This window comes from the organism of the source record quoted next, unplaced genomic scaffold (genome assembly GCF_019419815.1).
Source record: "Pyrus x bretschneideri cultivar Hongxiangsu unplaced genomic scaffold, Pyrus_bretschneideri_v1 Contig15, whole genome shotgun sequence".
Taxonomy (NCBI): domain Eukaryota; kingdom Viridiplantae; phylum Streptophyta; class Magnoliopsida; order Rosales; family Rosaceae; genus Pyrus; species Pyrus x bretschneideri.
The window spans coordinates 5,911,361-5,932,386 of NW_025999446.1; the positions used below are offsets into that span (position 1 = coordinate 5,911,361).

General features: G+C 37.3%; 3 protein-coding genes across 5 annotated transcripts; 2 read left to right on the plus strand and 1 right to left on the minus strand.

The window, feature by feature from the left end:
* Window positions 1–325: 325 nt before the first annotated feature.
* LOC125475555 (AFG1-like ATPase) lies at window positions 326–5,270 on the minus strand. 2 transcript variants are annotated; one of them, XM_048580468.1, is made up of 14 exons: window positions 5,052–5,270; window positions 4,835–4,971; window positions 4,594–4,736; window positions 4,347–4,492; window positions 4,181–4,260; window positions 3,770–4,027; window positions 3,233–3,343; window positions 2,840–2,968; window positions 2,399–2,520; window positions 2,252–2,321; window positions 2,047–2,139; window positions 1,516–1,643; window positions 844–985; window positions 326–646 (listed from the first exon to the last, which is right to left on the minus strand). In XM_048580468.1, exons 1-14 carry the CDS (start codon window positions 5,191–5,193, stop codon window positions 512–514), a joined length of 1,836 nt encoding a protein of 611 aa, XP_048436425.1. In that variant the 5' UTR covers window positions 5,194–5,270; the 3' UTR covers window positions 326–511. The 2 variants fall into 2 exon arrangements, with proteins under 2 accessions (XP_048436425.1, XP_048436426.1); XM_048580469.1 differs by having other exon boundaries at window positions 5,058–5,269.
* Window positions 5,271–5,351: 81 nt separating this feature from the next.
* On the plus strand, window positions 5,352–8,259 carry LOC125475556 (pentatricopeptide repeat-containing protein At4g21065-like). The gene is made up of 2 exons (XM_048580470.1): window positions 5,352–7,647; window positions 7,801–8,259. The coding sequence occupies exon 1, from the start codon at window positions 5,456–5,458 to the stop codon at window positions 7,241–7,243; it is 1,788 nt and encodes a 595-aa protein (XP_048436427.1). The 5' UTR covers window positions 5,352–5,455; the 3' UTR covers window positions 7,244–7,647; window positions 7,801–8,259.
* A 7,784-nt stretch (window positions 8,260–16,043) lies between these two features.
* On the plus strand, window positions 16,044–17,618 carry LOC125475557 (EG45-like domain containing protein). Of its 2 annotated transcripts, XR_007256913.1 has the most exons (4): window positions 16,044–16,260; window positions 16,434–16,716; window positions 16,812–16,930; window positions 17,296–17,618. XR_007256913.1 is itself a non-coding variant. In XM_048580471.1 (3 exons), exons 1-3 carry the CDS (start codon window positions 16,122–16,124, stop codon window positions 16,816–16,818), a joined length of 429 nt encoding a protein of 142 aa, XP_048436428.1. In that variant the 5' UTR covers window positions 16,044–16,121; the 3' UTR covers window positions 16,819–16,970. The 2 variants fall into 2 exon arrangements, 1 of the variants encoding a protein (XP_048436428.1); XM_048580471.1 differs by lacking the exon at window positions 17,296–17,618 and having other exon boundaries at window positions 16,812–16,970.
* The last annotated feature ends 3,408 nt before the right edge of the window (window positions 17,619–21,026 follow it).

Genomic DNA, 21,026 nt, shown 5'->3' on the forward strand with positions numbered 1-21,026 from the left:
TGTCGGTTGGCTCATGTGGGATGTCTTCAAGTGTGTGCCTAATTCGCATGAAAGCAGTGAGCAATTCTGATGAGACAACACAACTAGACAGAATGGACTGGAAAATTAAGTATGAAATGCAAACGCATGAACAAACCTTTGAGGAGAGAAACCAAACAATTGATTGATTATTTCCAGCAGTATGATCACATAATGACTGTCTTAAAACTAACTAGAGCATGTGAAGTACTATTTACAATATTGACAAAGAAAGTCAAACACTACAGTCTGGACTTCACATAAGTGACAACGGTCATCGTGCTGGAAATTGCAGACAAGAAAGAACGACTGAAATACCAAATTTCTTTATTAAAATACACTCACAACCTTGACATTGTGTGTTAATTGTCAAGTAATGGCAAGTTCAGACTTCTTTGGATTTTCTCCTCGGTTCATACCGTAAGGAGATACAAATGAATGGAAAATTATAAATGGGCAGGAAGGAGTAACATTGGTACAACAATTCTGCTGCTTAATATGACAACTGCGGCTGTATGTTTCGTGAAGATATACTTTCAAATCCTCGGCGTTGTTTCTGGAAATACGGATGAAGACCGTGGACTCCCTCCAAATATACGGGTGTCTGCATTTCAATCAAGCGCGACACCTACACATACGGATCATCCATTCAGAATATTGGAAGATGAATCTGTCTGGCCAGAAACCACAAGAAAAACCAGAGAAAATAAAAGCCCTGAAGTTTCTACATTAACTCATTGCTGTCATTGGACCGCCTAAACTGTTCCGAGGGCCAAAGAACGAAATCAGAAACAAAGTGGTCTGGAGAAACAAAGAACCACTTACTGCTCTGCGGAAAGCAAACATCTCTTCTTGACCAGATAGCATGGATATTATACCAGTTGGGGCACCTCCTGAACTAACATTACCTTCTGCTAAAACATCGCGACGAAGCTTTGAACCTTCTGTCTCTGTTTCAAACTGGAAACTGAAAGCAAGAAAGTACACATGTTGAGACTGAAATATTGACAACCATAACAATACTAAAAGAACCATTCAATCAGAATTGCTTGTACTATTAAGCAAATGTATCTCCTTAAGCCCTTGACAGTACAAGAATTCATGAATGTATCCAAGTCAATTAATATTTCCTGCACGTTGCACTCTTAAAACTGAGCTGATATTTTGATGACACTTTCCCCAACCGCTGATAAATTTGCACAAATGCAATAAATTGTGTGTGCAAACAGGAGAAAGTAATTTTTACATGCATCTACTTGAGGATATGCAAAACCTATCTGAGAGTATCGGGCAAGTATCGTATCCGATCAAGTATCGGATATGGGATACGGGACCAAACAGAAGTATCTGTGCATCATAGTGCAAAACATATGCGAAAGGAATACAAGTCAGAAACAAAGCAATGAGCGGTAAGTCCTGACCCAGAATGATGAATCTCAAAGCCCTGAGATTTCTTGATATAAAATTAGTAAGAAATGAACAAAAACGGACACTCACCTCTCCAGATCAAAAAGAGTGCCCTCTTCAGTTCCTTGAAATAATTCATCAATAGAAGATGCTGCAGAACAAAATAGACGGCAATGATGATTGTATAATTCATCAATGAGGGTAATAAACCGTCGTGCCTGAAAAATTGGAAGAAAAAAAATACTTTAGTTTATGTCAAATGTATACTCATTTGAACTAAAATTAAATGTGAGATATAGTTTTTGAGACATTTGGATGTTTGGATTTATCTCGTACATTACATATGCATGCATGTCAATCCAGTTATCATTGACAGGATTGGGACATGATGACTACTTAATGCTTTCATTTTCTGTTTCTTTTTTTCAAGCATTAACCTGAATAACTGCAGATATATGTTCAAAGCGGTGGAAAGTTCCCCCCGACTCACATTACCAGATATAACTAAACCCACTTTGCATACAATGTTTTAGTCCTTATTGTCCGATGAAGCTTAACCAACTTATGTGGAACCCGAACATGAAACATGCCAAACAAAAAACTAGAGAAGTTGAGTAGTACCTTATCACGGATACGCATACTCATCATTGGAATGTCAGATATAAATATAGTGTGATAATTTTCTGCAACTGCAATATAATCAGCTGCACCTACCTAAATTCAATAACAAAAGCAGAGAGAAAATATAAAACAATCATCGGATATAGAAAATGGATGTAAGATATAACATAAAAATCGCAAACACAGACAAAGGCAAGAGTAATACCGGCCGACCACAGAGATAATCAAATGTGAACCGTGCCACTCCATTAGAGCATTCGGGAACCTCCAGTGTTCTGATTTAGGAACCAGGTGTCTTTAATTACATAATGGATTATGACAAATAAATTGTTATTTCAAAATTTAGAAGTACCTCCCGAACATCACTCGAATAGTATCCGAGGCGATCTGTCCCCCTATTTGGTTTGTGACTTCATGCCACTTCTTCTCAAATTTCTCCATAGCAATGCTGTCTGAGGGCCAGAAGTATTGAACCTGTATGTTTAAGATGGTAAAGTTTTACACGACAGTATTTTCTATATGCCATTTCAAACTACTAGATAGAAACAGCTACTCCAAAATGCAAAGAGTAGGAACTCCGCTTCTATAATTTACAAAAACAAGATACAGAATTGTGAATAGACTGATGAGTCAGTGAAGCATGACCATCAAATACATGACGAACAACTAAAGATTGACCGGAAAATAGCCATGACCTACAGCACTCATATATGAAGCTGTTGTCGACGAGTGCAACGAAATAGAAGTAATATTTCACATGTATTTGCCAAAAAAGAAAATGCTTCATGCTTACCTGGTCTGCAGATCTTTGACTTTGAGCTATAACACGACGATAATCAATCTCACTTCCAATGAGAACAGTCTCACAGTGCTCGTTCAGTTTGCGAACAAACTTTTGGAAGATCTCCCGCTGCATACCATCCTGCATAAGAAATTTTTGTTTCAAAAGAAAAAGGTAGAGAAATGTTGGTCCAAGAAAAAAGGATGAAAACTTCTTATCAACATAACAATCAAGTTGCTAAATAATTCAAAGATCGTTGACAAAGTATTGATTTAAGGCCATCTTCATCACTCCTTACCCATGAAGTTACATGAATAGGCACAATGCCAAAGGATTATCGAGAGAAATAAATTGGCAGGGAATATGGATGGTTTATCACAGTATTAAAAAAGCACACATGTGCACCTGATTTAAGTCTGTTGGCGCTCGATTACTGGTGGCAACAAAAACAGTTCCGGTACTTAACAATCTGCTAACAATTCCAGATAAGGCCACAATAGCAAATACATCAACAGTCTGAAATAGAAAGAAAGAAATTCCAAGTCACAAGATGAGCAGCAGAACATTTAAGCTAGGTTTTCCCCCAACATGTTGTAGAAAATACAGAACCATTATCGATACATGAATGCCGAGTTGATCCTATTTAAGTGTAACTTAACAAGTTTAATTCAACCTTCCGATTAGAAAAAAATGATCTCAAACTGCAATAAACAATAAATAAAGGACAAAACAAAAAGACCTAAAAACGTTAAATCTTGACTGACTGATCCATTAGAAATTTTACGATCATTTTGGTAAGGCATCATAGGCTGCATATAAGCTATGGACTAGGATCCTTCAAGCTTGATTTGAGACAGCAAATACTAGCTCTATTTAATTGGTAATAGGTTACAAGTCATACATGTGTCCCCGATTAAATCAGTTAGCCCACATTAATCTGACCTGTATTTCGTCAAAACAGAGAATGCTACCACCCTTTTGATTTGCCTGCCGGTCTATGAGCAGCTTATCTGCTACAGCTGGAAGGATGTTTTTCATCTGAACCTCTTGCTTATATCTCTCTTCTGCAGCGACCCACTCCTTCACCCTTGAATCAAAGGGAAGATTCATTACCCAATTGGAAAGGCTTGAATGCAAAGACTTTTCCTCCACTTGGCCTTTCCAAATCTGGTGCATTTGTTCGTTAATCTTTAACATTGCCTGCAAGTAAAGATGTTAAACGATTAACTTGCATTCTCATGGCCAACTTGGAAAGAAGATGATCCACATATTTCAAGGACGTACGGTTCAAATAAAATGGGTATGATCAGTTAATGTCATCCAAAATTTGTCGAATCACACTCAAAAGCTCACCTCATGAAAGTGATATCTCTTTCGATGCTTAACTATTCCTTCAGTGGCACTAAAAAACATGTCCATAAGCATCGTCTTTCCTGAATAGAAGTACCGAATTTCGATTCAAGCTGGCACACATTTGCTTTACAGATAATACACATATACAAAAAACATAGCAACATACCACTTCCAACATTGCCGTAAATATACAGTCCCTTGGGAGCCGAAGGAGCAGTTGGGCGACGACCAACGCGTGAATCTAACTTCCTCTCTCGATTAAGATACGAAACCCATTTCCCCACTCCGGGTTCTGCTTTATCAGGTTTCTTCCTAAGCCGAACAGAATCACAACATTGACATTCAGAAAACAGTAAAAAGAAACCGAAAATCTCTAAGCTTTTTCGACAAGCAATGGTATGCCTACGCCTTACCGGGACAGCCATCTCTGCACAAACTTATTGCGCTGGTTGGTGACTGATGTCCATACATCATCTTTCTGCTGGCTCTCAGCTTCCTCCATTAACAGCTTCCGCCGCTCGTCCTCTCTCCGCCTCTCCCAAATCGCAAGCTTTTCCTGCAAAATGTGAATAAAATTTCAAAATTCTCCGACCAATTCTCAAATCTCCAACTTTTAATTCAAATGTAGGAGCTGAAAATTAACGATTTTTTCACATGATAATCCTCCATTTCTCTCTCGTACTGCTCCAATCTCCCGAGCAACTCCTCCAATTGAAACGCCACCGTCTCTTGCTTCGGATCATGCTGCAGCTTCCCTTCCTCGACCAGGTTCTTGTACTGCGTTAGTGGCCCTGAAAGCACAAGGATTCCAGTTGAATTTCTAGAGGGAGAAATTCGAATTGAAATTCTAGAGAGAGATAGAGAGGGGAACCTGGACCTGGAGGCTTAATAGAGGAAGGTTGGGCTCGATCACAGTGAAAACGCACCGCATTGAAGCACCGGAGCTTGGAGGTTGTTTGGCCTCGAACAAACCCTAGAAACAAACGCGCTGAGATCGACGACGCTTTTCTCATTCTTCCACCCAGCTACTTGGATTGGAATTATCAAACTCCGGAGTGGCGTTATTGATTTCTCACAAACTGTAAACGAAACATAAGCGTACCAGTAAGTCGAGAGGTAGACGACGACGTGACGTGGCCACAAATTCCACCAGCCACGTGGAAAAGCGGAAAGTGCGAGAGGATCCCGAACGACAAGGACTCCGTTGTCGTTTTGTTAAATCCTGCTTTTGCTTTTATGTTTTTGATTTACCGTTAACCGTTGGGAGCTTTTGAAATGCAAAGGCTCGTCAAGACCGCCAGTTTTGCCGCCAACAGAAGAGAAGCAGAGCAGAGCTGCTTGGCGCTCCTCCAAGCGTGCGACGCCGTTTCAAAGCTCTCCCAGATCCACGCCCACATTTTGAAGTCGGGGCTCCGAAACAATCCGCTAGTTCTCACCAAGTTCGCCTCCACGGCCTCCGACCTTAAAGCCATCGACTACGCCTCCTCCTTCCTCTTCTCCGGCGATGCCGATACGCATCTTTACGATTCGTTCCTCTTCAATACTGTAATTAGAGCTTACGCGCAGACCAGCCATGAAAAGCATAAAGCATTGTGCTTTTACAATGTTATGGTTCAAGGTTCTGTTTTGCCTAATAAATTTACCTACCCTTTTGTCCTCAAGGCCTGTGCTGGAATTGGGGACTTGAATTTGGGGAAGTCGGTTCATGGGTCGGTGGTGAAATTCGGGTTCGATGACGATGTTCATGTTTGTAACACTATGGTTCATATGTATTGTTGTTGTGGAGGAGGGATTGAGTTTGCCCGGAAGGTATTTGATGAAATGCCCAAGTTGGACTCTGTTTCATGGAGCGCGATGATTGGCGGGTATGTGCGTGTGGGGTGGTCGACGGATTCAGTTGAGTTGTTTAGGGAAATGCAGATGGCGGGAGTTCAGCCGGATGAGATAACTATGGTCTCCGTTCTGTCTGCATGTTCGGATTTAGGTGCACTTGAGCTTGGGAAGTGGGTTGAGTCTTACATTGAGAAAGAAGGGATTCATAGATCTGTGGAGCTTTGTAATGCGCTCATCGACATGTTTGCGAAGTGCGGGAATGTGGATAAAGCTTTGAAATTGTTTAGAAACATGAGTGGGAGAACAATTGTTTCTTGGACTTCTGTGATTGATGGTCTGGCAATGCACGGCCGTGGAATGGAAGCCATTGCTTTGTTCGAGGAAATGATTGGGACTGGGGTAGCACCTGATGATGTTGCTTTCTTAGGGTTGCTTTCTGCGTGTAGTCATTCCGGGCTAGTTGAAAGGGGTAAGAGGTACTTCGGTTCAATGGAAGAAAAGTTTCAAATTGTACCTAAGATAGAACACTATGGATGCATGGTGGATATGTTTTGCAGGGCTGGACATGTCAAAGAAGCATCGGCGTTTATCCAAAAGATGCCGATTGAGCCAAACCCTATAGTCATGCGTACCCTGATTAGTGCTTGTCGTGCACACGGTGAACTCAAGCTTGGAGAGAGTATCACCAAGCAGTTAATCAGGAGTGAACCTATGCAGGAGTCAAACTATGTCCTGCTTTCCAACATTTATGCAAAAATGAACCATTGGGACAAGAAAACCAAGATTAGAGAGGCGATGGACAAGAAGGGGATGAAAAAGATCCCTGGGAGCACTATGATCGAGCTAGACCATGAAATTTACGAATTTGTGGCTGGAGATAAATCGCATAGACAATCCAAAGAGATTTACGAGATGGTAGAGGAGATGGGGAGGAAGATGAAGAAAGCTGGATACGTGCCCACTACATCAGAGGTCTTGCTAGATATCGATGAAGAAGATAAAGAGGATGCTTTGAATAGGCATAGTGAAAAGTTAGCCATTGCTTTTGCCCTCCTGAATACGCCTCCGGGAACACCTATTCGAATAGTGAAGAACTTACGAGTTTGCGATGATTGCCACTCTGCTACTAAGTTCATCTCTAATGTTTATAATCGAGAAATAGTGGTGAGGGATAGAAACAGGTTTCACCATTTCAAGGATGGTATGTGTTCTTGTAGAGATTTCTGGTGACAAGCATATCAGAAATGGTTCCAAATGGGAGCTTATAAGCATATTTTACAATGAAAATTCCTTACAAAGAATGGCCCCAAAATTGATCACAGCCACAAAACAACTTGCTGTCGGTATAGCTCATCATTTTGCTATTAAGTGAAGTTTTAACATCTAATTAGCTGTAAGGGATTGTTTTGTTTATTTTATGTACTATTGGATCACCTTTTGCTTTACTAAAATGCTAATGCATAAAATCAAGCTCCGAGTGACTTAATTTTTAAAACTTGTTTATCTTTTATGTTTGGAAATCTAAGCCTTTTTCTGGACAGAGCTCACCATTGTGGTATGTATTATTGAGAGAACTTGTACTACAACTAGCGGAGGAGCATGCAATCTGCATTCAGCTTTTCTAGTCATAGCAGGTGCGAATCCATCTCCTCGATTTTTTTTTCTTCTTTTATTTATTTTAAATCATAATCGCTTGTTTTGTTTTATGTTTCCACATATCCATTGCTTGAAACTTTTAGTCTCACATGTTTGGTGGTTATATGTTTTGATTGACGAATACGATCTAGGGATATGGATGTATACGACCAGATGTGAATCTCAAACTATTAAGAAACAGTCTCCTTCTTGCCTACCAAAAAAATAAGGGAAGTGATTTCACCCTGTTTGTCCCGCTGATTATTTCTCGTGCAGAAGAAAAAAAGTAATATGAGGAAATCATTTACCTAAAATTAAAAACGTCTATAAATTTTCACATATGGTTATGCTGAAGACATTTACTGCTCATAACTCATGGCAAGGCCTCTAGAGTTAGCCGTTGGATTGAAATGCGGTGGTTTCAAATTCTTTTCTTTTTTGGTAATTGTTTATTTACTTATTTTTTTAGTTTTCGGTCATATCAAATCTTGGAATGTAATGAACGAAAGATAGTTTGTTGACCGTAAGTGAACAGTGATCAGCTGTAATCATCCTTGTGGTCGTAGCACATGTTGGAATGTAATGATCGAAAGATAGTTTTCGATCATATTTTATGCGGTGGTCATATCAAATCTTGTAATCATCCTCACTATCATGCAAACCGTGTGCTCTGTCATTTCTATTACTTAATCAATCAGCAGTCAGTCTCTCCTTCTCTGTGTCTAGTCTTGTTTCGTTTTGATCAACTCTCTCTGTCTAGTCTTTGAGAGAGCAATCTGTATTGAGACACCGAGTAATTTGTGTATGTACCCGCGTACGTACATAGAAGTACACGCGTATCATACGTCGAAGAGTAATAGCTCTTTAATTTTTCTGTGAAAGTTGGCTGTGTGTATTGAGTGAACATTTGAAGTAATAATTCCACTGCTTGTTTTGTTGGTTTCATTCTTTTCTGTACTGGATTACTTCACGCGTTTTCGACGAGGAAATCTTGAGGTTGCATATTAGAACTTATTAATGTTCGATTCGCATCATTAAGCTCGATAAAAGTGTTGAAGGAGATCGAGCTTAGAATGGAATGTTGATTCTGTCAATATTGTAAATGACTTTTTTCCTTATTTGTGAATGATTTAGCTTGATCGTAGGAACCATATTAGGAGGCTTTTGTAACTATAAGTTTGTGCCTCTGCCTCTTGAATGAAATAACAAATCAATTACATATCATTTTCTTACAAAAAGGAATTAGGAAGCTTAAATGGATAAAAATCGGAGACAGATATACTTCGAGGATGATCGTGTTTTCAGCCCAACATTAATCTATACTAACTGAATGAGCAGAGGGTTTGAAAATGGCCACTTTACAATTTTTTTACTATGTCCTTTTTTACACAATTTTTTTATTAACAAGATACGAAACAGGCCCTAAATTGTTGGATGAATTTCGACGAGTATCTCGCCAGTTGGTAGAGAGTTCATCCCATGAGAATTTTGATATGTTCACGTGCATATTATTGTTTGTTTAATATATTGATATCATCGTGTTCTCCTAGACTCCAGTGACCAAGAAAATGGTGGTCACTCACCTTAGATCTTAATGCAACAATGCAGAAAAAACGATAATAAAAAGTTAAATGGAAACCAATTGTTGAATTAAGATTTAACGGTAGACGACCAACAGTTTCTATTGGAGTCTAGGAGAACAAATCTGTACTGACAATATCTTTAGCAAAACCTTGTACAACCATTAGTTGAAGACTCAAAAGTTCATGTAAATTCATAAAACGCACAGCAAAAGTATGCATGCCATTATAATTAGGCTAGCTACAATTAAGTACTGAATCACGATATATATATATATATATATATATATATATATATATATATATATATATATATTAAAAAAGATTAGTTGTAGGGCCCACATCATATCGAATTCTAATGATCTGAATCGTCTATTTTTCAAATTCCTTACAAAATATTAGCCAATAGGAAATATTTGAGACATTTAATTGAATTCAAAGAAAATAGACATGGTTTCGAACTGAATTAAATTTTTGCAAGGATGATCTATGAATCCAGACTTAAAAGATGAACGGTTCGGATTATTGAAGTTTGATATGGAGTGGACTCATTCCCTTAAAAGCCTCCTATATATGTAGTCATTGTATGATTAGTCACAACTTTTTATCATATTCATTGCAAATATTTGATCGCACGACATATTTTATTAGTTTTTGGAGCCGAACTTAACTTGCCATGGGCTACATGTTGCTTGTTGCGAAGCCAAACTTAGTCTGGTTCTTTTAGCCTAATTTTCTTTAGCCTTTTGCTTGGTGACCGATTTTGTCAATTTTAGGACGAAATGTGCCCTATAACTCTTGACCAGAGATGACCTAAGTTTCATTATTGGAGATTAAGACTCTGTAAAAGGTTGTCAATGGAGATAAGCTTGTTGATTTATTAATTAGTGAGATTTACTTATTATGTCGAATAGTTTTATATTTCGATGTCCATAACTGGATGAGGTAGAAAGTGGAAGATGTGTGGATTAGGGTTGTTGGTACCTTGGAGGTAATAAAACTATATCCATTTTGATGACACAAAAGAAGGTGATTGTTCATATCAAATCTTGGTTTGTAATACAAATCAAAGACAATCAATTTGCTAATTGTGAGTGACCAGTGAGCTGGTCTAATGGTGATTATTTTTTTGGAAAACCTTCAAGTAATCTCATTTCTTTCGGTCCTTGCTGGAACTTTAATCACGATATATCACTCATCATTCGAAACTTTACAGAAAATAAAAATAAATAAAAAGGAGTTCGTGTGAGAATGTGATGAGAAAAGAATGAGGCAATCAAACAAGGCCGGGGGAGGAAGCATTAACTTTCATAGGGATGTGACGGTGGAAGATGGAGAGGCTTCAAACTCTCGATTTTTTCTTATTTTAATGTTTCTCCATAACAAGGTAGACCTTAACTCCCGTATCTTCTTTTGCAAATACAATTTTTGATTTAGATATGGCCATAGTTTTGAGCTTCCAAGTAGGGAAGAGCAAGTCAAGAGAGAAGCACCAACTACAATTAGTCCCACATCGACCATCAGTAACCCCACTAAAATTCTAACTAATGCACTTTAAGTTCTTATTAAATAAAAAGAAAATAAACGGAAATAATAAAAACAAATAATTATGTCTCTTCTTAAATTCATTGAATAGCACTCCCATGTCCATTTGATTTCCAAAACCATTGCAGTCTCATCTTCTTGTTGTAACGCATATGCCTTGGTGCAGTTAATTAGCCTCTTGCTCCACTGGAATTACTCTAGACACCCAAAAAGCTCATTTTTCACTTCATTTTTGCATAACTCCAATATTTAATGCCTATAAGTTAAAACAATATAAATTAGTGCATTTAGCCCATTCATATATACAAAATCCAAATGAAGTATATGATAAAAATATATAAAAATATGCACCCATCAAATACCCCCAAACTTAGATTTTGCTTGTCCTCGAGCAAAACAAAAGAAAACACAAAAACTCAACAAAAACAAATTAATAGCTAACTTCCCAAAGTTTAATATTTAAGATAACACCAACCGTGACATAACTTTCAAGAAAGAAACAACAGTAGTTCAAGACATTATCCAAGAGCCAACCAAATTTGAATCAAACCAACTTGGAGTGTAGTGTGTGTAATAGCCATGCACTAATAGAAAAACATGTTTGTGTGACAGAACCTTGCGCGATGGAGCAAATTTCGTCACGCAAAGTATGTTTGCGCGACCCAAAACACAAAACGTCGTGCAAATAGCCTTTGCACAATGACACTTTGTGCGACAGAGGCTAGCGTCTAGCAAAACAGTTTTGCACAACGCATCTATTCTTATGTCACGCAAAGCTGTTTTGCGCAACGCCAGCCTTCGTCGCACAAAGTATCGTTGCGCAAAGGCCTTTTGCGTGAAGTTTTGTGAGTCACGCAAGATCTTGGCACCAAACAAAGAATGCTTTACCGCTTTTTTGCCAACTTTGCGCGACACAGGTGCACTTGCGTCACACAAAACAGCTTTGCATGACGTAGGTGCACCTGCGTCATTCAAAGTTGTTTTGTACGATGCCAATCTTCGTCATGCAAAGTCAACGACTTTTTCTGCTCTACGTAATCAGTTTGGGAGGCAGAAACTGCAAATCCAGTTGCAGCAGCTACCTCCCTCCCCCATCTCTCTTCAAAACGTTCTCCAATCCCTCCCTTGCTCATAAATTCAACATACAAATATTTGATCTCTTTTCATCATGCAATCCCTCCCTTTCTATATGATGGTCTTTGATTTGGAGTAAGCAGATCTAATTTAGCTCTTGAGAATTGAATTTTTTTTTTTGAGAAACGTGAATTGAATGCTTTTGATGGCTTATATATATGAAGTTTCAATCATTTGTTTTGAATGTTTATTGTATAACAGTATAGAATTAGTTGAAGCTTTGTCCCTACAAGGTTGCAGAATTATTTTCTTTGGGTAATTCTCATAATGAATTTGTACACAACTGCAGGTGAAGGTGCCAACATGATCTTAAAATCTACAATTCTGATGAGCGCCATGTGCAGGTACAGCCTCATTAGTGCTCAAGGGTTTATATATTTTTTGTATATTGCTCCTTTTTCTTCTTGTCTTATTTGATCTCTATTTAAATGAAGTAAATTGCCTTATTGTTATCATCACTAGCCCCTTAAATTTTCATCATTTATAAGTTACATTATGTACAAGATATCTGTTTATAGATGTCTGCAGCTGCTTTTGCTAAGGGCCTACTTGATCTCAAATGGCAGCTAACACCAATCCTGGTTTGTGGTTTTTTTTTTTATCAAGATTTTGTGGTATTCACTTGTGTAAAATTTTTAAATTGACTATCGAATTAATTCGTTGTATTCATATAGGGTCAAGGAGTGTAGCTGTAAAAAATCATCAAAATCAAAGTTAAAATAACCGTTAAATCGTGATTTTTCGTTTACAACCGTCGAAAAGTTTTGTCTTGTTACTTGATCTCTGAATGTTTGTTTTTGCGATTTTTGGCATATGCGATCTCGAAGCATATACAAACAAGTTTGATGGTTGGATCGTTGAAACTAGTTTCGTACAATGCGTATCCCGTCAAAACAGTAGATTTACTATCACTTGGAGTTTATTTATACTTTCATTAAATATAACATAAGATTTTGTGGTATGCTTCAAGGTCCTGTTCTCGAATTTACTTCCAGCTACTCAAGTATTTCAAAAAGTCGAGTGGACGAAGAGAAACCCTAATCCTAAGGATTACAATCTACCGTCATCTTTGGTAATTCCTTTCCATCTCGCGTACATCTCTCTCCCTCCTTGGCATATTCTCTAACTTATCTCAGACCAATCAATTTCTAGGACGTATGATTTGTGTTGGTTTTTGCTTTCAACTGCTAAACTTCATAAGTGGTAATTAAATAATTATATGCTTTCATTTGCATTTTACGTGTTTTTGATTATTTTTCTGTGTTCTGGATACGTACTCATTTGGTCATTTACATAATCCTCCATAGACTTGTCTGTGCTGAATTTGTCCCTAACCTGTTCGACGAAATGCCTCAACAGCTTTGATGGAGTTGGATTATTAGGTAATTTATACGAAACTACTACTCCTCTGTTCAGGTCCACCATCTGCTTGACTTAATGCTCTTGCAATTGAAGTTTACTGATCTTTAATCACCACTTTAAAAGACCATGTAAAAGATGATATATTAATGTGCCAAAAGAAAAAGATAGATGTGTTATTTGAATGCAGAGTTGAGTTGGTTGTGGGTTCTGTTGGATTCTTAAGATGGTAATGTTTTACTATTTATGCATGGTGGGGGAGGGGTGGGGGTGTTTCCTCAAGGAGTGATGCATTTCACCCATCGAAAGAACTTAAATGTTGGGTTAGACGAGGCGTGTAAGTATCACATTTATTTTCTTGTAAGTGTCACTTTTATTTTCTCCTAGTCTACAAATCACAAAAAATGTTGTATGTTTGCTCAATTTTCTGGTTGTTCAGGCTCGATTCAACCATAACATAACATAGTGCATTTTCTTGCTAACCATGTATCTGGGATGTGCTATATATTGGTTTTGATTACTTTATCTCTCATTTTTTTTAATTGACTTCACATTTTCTTTTTCATTTTTTTATGCAAAAGAACTGTTCAGTTTGCTATGCCTCCTAAAGCATTTAAGGCCATCGCCCGAAGTTCGTGAGGGCGATGTCGATGGCTCTCGTTTATTTCTGTTTCCAGACTGTAGATCTCTCCATGCTTCCTTCACGAATCATCGTCCCATTATCTATGAGCGTTCCTTTGTATTTTTCCTACTAATCGTAATGATTCTACACGGAAATGCATGTTCCTTCATTACCTTATGCTGCTGTTGAAGACTGTTTATCTATTAGTTAGGCTATGAATAACCAAGTTGCATGCAGTAATCACCTTGGTTGTGTGATTAAAGCTTTCCTTTAGTTCATTTTCCTGTTGAGAGCTTTACGGATCTTGCAATTTAACATTTGCATTTGGATGTGGAAAGACATTCTTTTGTGTTTTTCTTGGTAAATTATGAAACATGAGCATATATGTAGAATTTTTAGTTAAGGCTTAGACCCACAGCCAAGCCTAGAACTTATCATTTCCATTCATCTACATGACTTTGATGAGTGCATCGATTATATTGACGAAGCTACAAGATCTGGTGGTGGTAAATTGGACAAAGAAACTAGAAAACAATCCACCGCCATACTCTTCGACAAAGAAACTTCTCGGGTTTAAAGGAGACAGGCAAGCGAAGATGTAGAAGGCGATCCACCGCCAAACTTGAATTTGTATTGGCACAAGGTAAATTGGCTCCATTTTTCTGCAAAACTAGAAAACAATGGGTAAGTTAAACAAGAGACTCAAGAAAATAACTTGTTATTGAAGAAAAACTAACAATTAACATTAAAGCTAAACCAACTAAAAGATGTTACAATCTAATTAAGTATTAGAATCAAATTCAATCCCCGGCAACGGTGCCAATTATTTTTTTTTGCTAAACAAAAATTTTAGTTTAAAACAATTTTTTTTTCTTGTCTTCGCGATGGGTGTTATAAGGAGATTTCTTCTCTTTGTGATGGATTACTAAAAAAAAAACATCAACAAATTTTCCCATAGGGGGTTGCGGCAAGGGCAAAGACAAGAGGGAAAAAAAAAACTAATTTAACCCGACTAAAATCCTAACTAATGCATTTTAAGTTCTTATTAAATAAAAAGAAAATATACGGAAATAATAAAAACAAATAATTATGTCTCTTCTTAAATTCATTGAATAGCACTCCCATGTCCATTTGATTTCCAAAACCGTTGCAGTCTCATCTTCTTGTTGTAATGCATATGCCTTGATGCAATTAATTAGTCTCTTGCTCCACTAAAATTACTCTAGACACCAAAAAGCTCAATTTTCACTTCATTTTAGCATAACTCCAATATTTAATGCCTATAAATTAAAACAATATAAATTAGTGCATTTAACCCATTCATATATACAAAATCCTAAGGAAGTATATGATAAAAATATATGAAAATATGCACCCATCGATCATCAGCTAAATACATCACTTTATATAACTTGCACAAAGCAGAGGCACTGTTGAGCTTATTAACACAAGATTGTAACCTGAGTGGGGACATCAAAGTGTTGGAATGTTGGTTCGGCCTCAGCGGATCGGGTTTGTCGTGGCTCTATTCTGACCCGCCCGTTCCCAAGCCAGGAGTTGTGCCGTGTATTTTGACCCCGCTTGTGCCGTTCCAAGCCCTGGAGTTGTGCCGTGTATTCTGACCCGCTTGTGCTGTTGTATTCTGACCCGCTTGTGGCGTTCCAAGCCCCGAATTGTTCAGTGTATTCTGACGGCCAGGAGTTGTTGTGCCGTGTATTTTGACCCGCTTGGGCTGTTGTATTCTGACCCGCTTGTGGCGTTCCAAGCCAGGAGTTGTTCAGTGTATTCTGACCGGCCAGGAGACCAGGAGTTGTTGTGTCATGTATTCTGATCCGGCCGTTCCAAGCGTGAAATTGTGTCTTGGAGTTGTGACCCGCTTGTGCTGTTGTATTCTCACAAGTTTTTTACTTCTAAAATAACAGCTTCTCATTACTTTTATGTGATTTTTTTTACTTGACGTGATGAGACTTCGCTCATATTTTCTCAGGTAATTAATACCCTTTTCTGAAACAACCCCATGACAACTTTAGGCTCATCTCGAAAATTACTGGAATTCTGACGGGTGCACGTAAGTTTCTTGCATCTAGAAGATATTAAACGCTTTGACTTGAATTTCCAATTATGTATATAATTCTTATCCTTTGCCAAAGATTTTTAAAAAGTAGTAAAACTTTTTGAGATCGAGAGAGAGAGGAGCCCCAATGCCATTAAATACTGTCATGCCCCTAAACAAATGCATATATTTTCTAACTTTGTTGTGAACATGATGAGGCTCTTGTTCGTGTCAATAGTGTTAAGCTTATTATGTAGAGAACTAAGGCTCGTTTATGGTGATATCAGCACAGCAACGTTTTACGATCCTCCTTACATACGTGAGCAAACAACATATTCTTTTCTCTATATGCTTATACAATGAATATATAAAGATATTTAATATATTATGTTGTCAGAAATTGTGAATTAAAGAACTACATACATATATATATATATATATATATGGATTATAGTTAATATTTTTCAATGCCATATTGTAATTGTGGTGCAGCAACAAAGTGCTTTGGAAGTAGGCAAGACCAGTTCCCTCCGGGGAATCTGTTTGCGGCGGTGAGTGAAGGGTTGTGGGACAATGGTGCTGCGTGTGGAAGGCGGTATAGACTGAGGTGTCTGAGTGGACGCAATCAGCCCTGCAAGGGTGGTGCTACCGTGGACGTGACGGTGGTTGATCTTTGGCGAGATTCAACGGGCCCTTCTACCGTAGCCATGTCAACTGATGCTTTTGCAGTCATCTCACACTCTCCTTCTACAAGAATTAACGTCGAATATGTCCAGTAAATATCTACATAATTTTGCATTCTTTTATAGTTCTACTATTATTTTCCTTATATCTACATATATACTAATATGTCGATCGTTTGATCTACAGGATATGAAATCAACTGAACCAGATATATGATGACCAATTACAGCTGAGAATATCATCAATTATATTGACTTTGTAGTTCATGTTCGACTCAGGTTTATAATGATATGGAAAAGCATTGTAATAATAAGTAATATGATACTACATTTTCAGCTGAGAATATGTTATTTGCTCACGTATGTAAGGAGGATCGTAAGACGTTGCTGTGCTGATATCACCAGAAACGAGCCTTAGTTCTCTGCATAATAAGCTTAACACTATTGACATGAACAAGAGCCTCATCATGTTCCCAACAAAGTTAGAAAATATATGCATTTATTTAGGGGCATGACAGTATTTAATGGCATTGGGGCTCCTCTCTCTCTCTGTCTCTCTCTAGATCTCAAAAGGTTTGACTTCTTTTCAAAAATCTTCGGCAAAGGATAAGAATCTTGTACATAATTGGAAATTCAAGTCAAAGAGTTTAATATCTTATAGATGCAAGAAACGTACGTGTTCCCGTCAGAATTCCAGTAATTTTCGAGATGAGCCTAAAGTTGTCATGGGGTTGTTTCAGAAAAGGGTATTAATTACCTGAGAAAATATGAGCTAATTAAGTGCGAAGTCTCATCACGTCAAGTAAAAAAAATCACATAAAAGTAATGAGAAGCTGTTATTTTAGAAGGAAAAAACGCATGAGAAGTTGAGAAGCCCTTTATAAATTTACATTTTGCTTTTGCGAATGCCGATATTAATCGGTGGAAACGCAAATTGTGGCTGTAAACGCAAATTGCATCATTAATTCGTGATTTTTAACTTTGCCGACCAAAATGCTGTACTTCATGACAAATTGAATATTTTATTTCCTACCTTGGTTGACAAAGCACCGCAAATCAACGTGATAGAATGTTCCTATAAGAATTGCTTAGAAATCAAATGACCAAGCCAGCTAATTAAGGCGGCCTATCAAACTTTCTTTTTTAATTAACAAAATAATATGGGAATTGAATATTATTATATTGTAGTTTAGTTGGTCAAGTATATGAAAAAATATTATTCTTATCATCTATTTATAATATAATTTGTATCATCTATCTAATAGAAATGGAATCCACATAAATTAGTAAGCCCTATCTCTATTTAAAAGATAATACAACTGATAATACAAATAGATTAAATGTAACACTATTCAAAATATCTTACTCATTGAGCCGCCAAACAAATAAATAATGGAGACAAATCATTGTATCCTATTAAATAATTGAGATTAACCTGAAGTCATCATATAAAAACATGGAAAATGTCTTGTCGACTTCGAAAGCAAAGTGGCATAAATTATATAATTCTCTTCCCTTCTTTTTTTCATTCTCTTCCATTTCCTTCTTTTATATTTTTTTTATTTTGTTTTTTTCTTGTTATAAAAAATAAATATAAAATGTTAATATGATTTAACCGTGACAGTTCAAATAAAAAGAGAGAGAAGGAGACGGAAAAAAAGAGGGAGAGAGAAATCCTACTCCATAGTTATCTCACAACTGAGGATCAATCATCTCTTAGATCATCTCTAAAAAAAATGCTAAATCTTAGGTGGAATGTCAACTAATACAACAAATATTGCTCCATTTAGCTAACCTGGAATGGTAGCCAGCGTCAGCCGTCAATTTTGACGCTAACCTCACTTGTACTTCATTATTTTTTTAATTCATGGGGTCCATATTATGCAACAAGATAAAGCTTTAAAAATGATTTTATTGTTTATTTATTTAAAGTGGGCCCTATATGATAGTAAAATAATAACTAACATATCAATTGGAATATAAAGAAATTTGACATCATGTTTCAAAATACCACATCAACCATCAATTAAGAATTTGATAGAAAATATTGATATACCCATTGAAAATGCTCTTAGTAGTCATAAGAATCCTAATAAATAATTTATTTATTTATTAAGTTTCGCATAAACCCTGAGGTCAAAGAGTCAAACATGATACCAACTCAAGAGTGACAAAGCAAAACAAAATTTCTTTTTCTCATCTACTTATAGTTAAATGAAAATAATGTGCAATTGAAAATTGTCCAAATTTCCTCTATAACTATTATTCTTCATTCATCTATCTTTTCATCTTTTATTTATTGGCCATAGAATAATGTTCTTGTGACGGAGCTTTGGACTCTTTCTTTTTTTATGCATATAAGTTCGAGTCACACGCAATGGCAGAGTTAGGAATTTAAGACCATAGGGTCAAAAAAATAGCTTTCAAAAATCTATCATACTTTCATTTATAATTGTCCACGACGTGTTCTCATATTTTGGAAACGTCGCATAATCAATATAATCAAATACCTCTTTCTCAATGTACACAACCAAACTATCATTCAACCATTGATCACCAATCCTATTACGATGTGGATTCTTCACAATTTTCACCACCGAAAAAGCTCTTTCAACTGAAACAAGTGCAACAAGTAAATCAATACAAATTTCACTAGCAAGTACACCAACTTGGGTCACATGTGGGCTCACATGTTCCATGTTGGGTGAGCCAACTTGGGTCAATATTTGTTGGCCATTGTGGCCCACGCAACCAAGATTACAATAGCAACTTTTTGTTGTGGGTGATGTTGCAATGCTGCTACTATAGTGCTATTATAGGGGTAAAAAAAAATTTAAAGGGAAAAGTTCACAAAGTTATTGGGCCAGGGGAGCCCAATGCCCCCGCATTGGCTCCATTAGTGGTCACAAGACGATTCAGTTTGGTGGTTGTATTCTTGAGAGAACAAGTCAAGAGATATATTGCGCACAAATTTTATCAAACTGCACTGGGCTTGAATCTCCTTAAAGAAAGTGAGATACTCATGCCTCAACCTAATTGTCTACGCGCTTCTTAGAAGAAAATTGCAATTTTCTTCTAATTTTCCCAAGATAACCTAAAATGTACCGAATGACGATAACCAAAAAAAATATTTTGTAATTAATGACAACATATTTTCTTTTTTATGTTTTACAGAGACAATTTATAGTTTTAACATTAATCTAAGAGGGTTCAAACTTAGTTGCAATGAATCATTTCAGAACCAATGTCCTTGTTTCGTTAGTTTATTTGTTTTGTTGAAGATTTGTATGACACTGTGTTGTAATTGTCACTCCAAAAATGTCATACGCACCGTTCCCCTTCATGTACAAACTCTCTCCTCATACAATTATGTCAAAATTGGCACCAAACAGAATATCCTATAATTAAAAATCAATATATGCTAGGCTGACTATTCAGCAACACCAGTCAACTAAGTTTAGATATGCTAGTTTACCAAAAGCGAATTAATCAATTAAACTTAGATTCCTGAAGTGATCCAAATTAACTAAAGTCTAGTTCAATGCTCATAGTAACTCTGATAAACTTAGTCATAAACATAAATCAATTTGCAAACTATAGAAATCATATCACATGCAAATGAACAAGATATGTGAACAAGAAAAACAATCAACAACACACGAAGTTTTTGGCCGAAAAAAAACCCACCTATGGATTAAAAAATCGGGGACTCTACCGAGTCCAATCTGCTAATGGAAATAAGGTTTATACGAATTATCACATCAAGCTCATTTCCTAGACCTAATATAAGGAGCAATTTTACCTTTGTGCAACCTTACTTTGCACGTGATGGAGATGTCTTTAGCCTTCACTAAGAGGCAACTCCAACCTTGAACTCTTCTTCTTGTGGCACCGAGACTGTGACATCCCACATCGCCCAAGGGAATGATCCTTATATGTATATTCTCATCCCTACCTAGTGCGAGGCCTTTTGGGAGCTCACTGGCTTCAGGTTTCATAGGAACTCCGAAGTTAAGCGAGAAGGGGGCTAGAGCAATCCCATGATGGGTGACTCACTGGGAAGTTGCTCTTGAGTTCCCAAAAACAAAACCGTGAGGGAATAAGCCCAAAGCGGACAATATCGTGCTACGGTGGTGGAGCCGGCCCAGGAAGTGGTCCCCCCGGGCCGAGATGTGACAATTTGGTATCAGAGCCTAACCATAGCCGCGTGTGTGCCGACGAGGATGTCGGGCCCCTAAAGGGGGTGGATTGTGACATCCCACATCGCCTAGGGGAGTGATCCTTATATGTATATTCTCATCCCTACCTAGTGTGAGGCCTTTTGGGAGCTCACTGCTTCAGGTTTCGTAGGAACTCCGAAGTTAATCGAGAAGGGGGCTAGAGCAATCCCATGATGGGTGAT

Bases quoted from the DNA above. Each gene is read 5' to 3' on its own strand.
- LOC125475555 (XM_048580468.1), bottom strand. From the start codon at position 5,193: ATGAGAAAAGCGTCGTCGATCTCAGCGCGTTTGTTTCTAGGGTTTGTT. The intron at 4,737-4,834 runs GTGAAAAAATCG...CACATTTTGCAG, and splicing joins GAGAAATGGAGGATTATCAT to GAAAAGCTTGCGATTTGGGA. The intron at 3,344-3,769 runs GTCAGATTAATG...TTTCTATTTCAG, and splicing joins TCTGTTTTGACGAAATACAG to ACTGTTGATGTATTTGCTAT.
- LOC125475556 (XM_048580470.1), top strand. From the start codon at position 5,456: ATGCAAAGGCTCGTCAAGACCGCCAGTTTTGCCGCCAACAGAAGAGAA.
- LOC125475557 (XM_048580471.1), top strand. From the start codon at position 16,122: ATGCATATATTTTCTAACTTTGTTGTGAACATGATGAGGCTCTTGTTC. The intron at 16,261-16,433 runs GTGAGCAAACAA...ATTGTGGTGCAG, and splicing joins TTACGATCCTCCTTACATAC to CAACAAAGTGCTTTGGAAGT.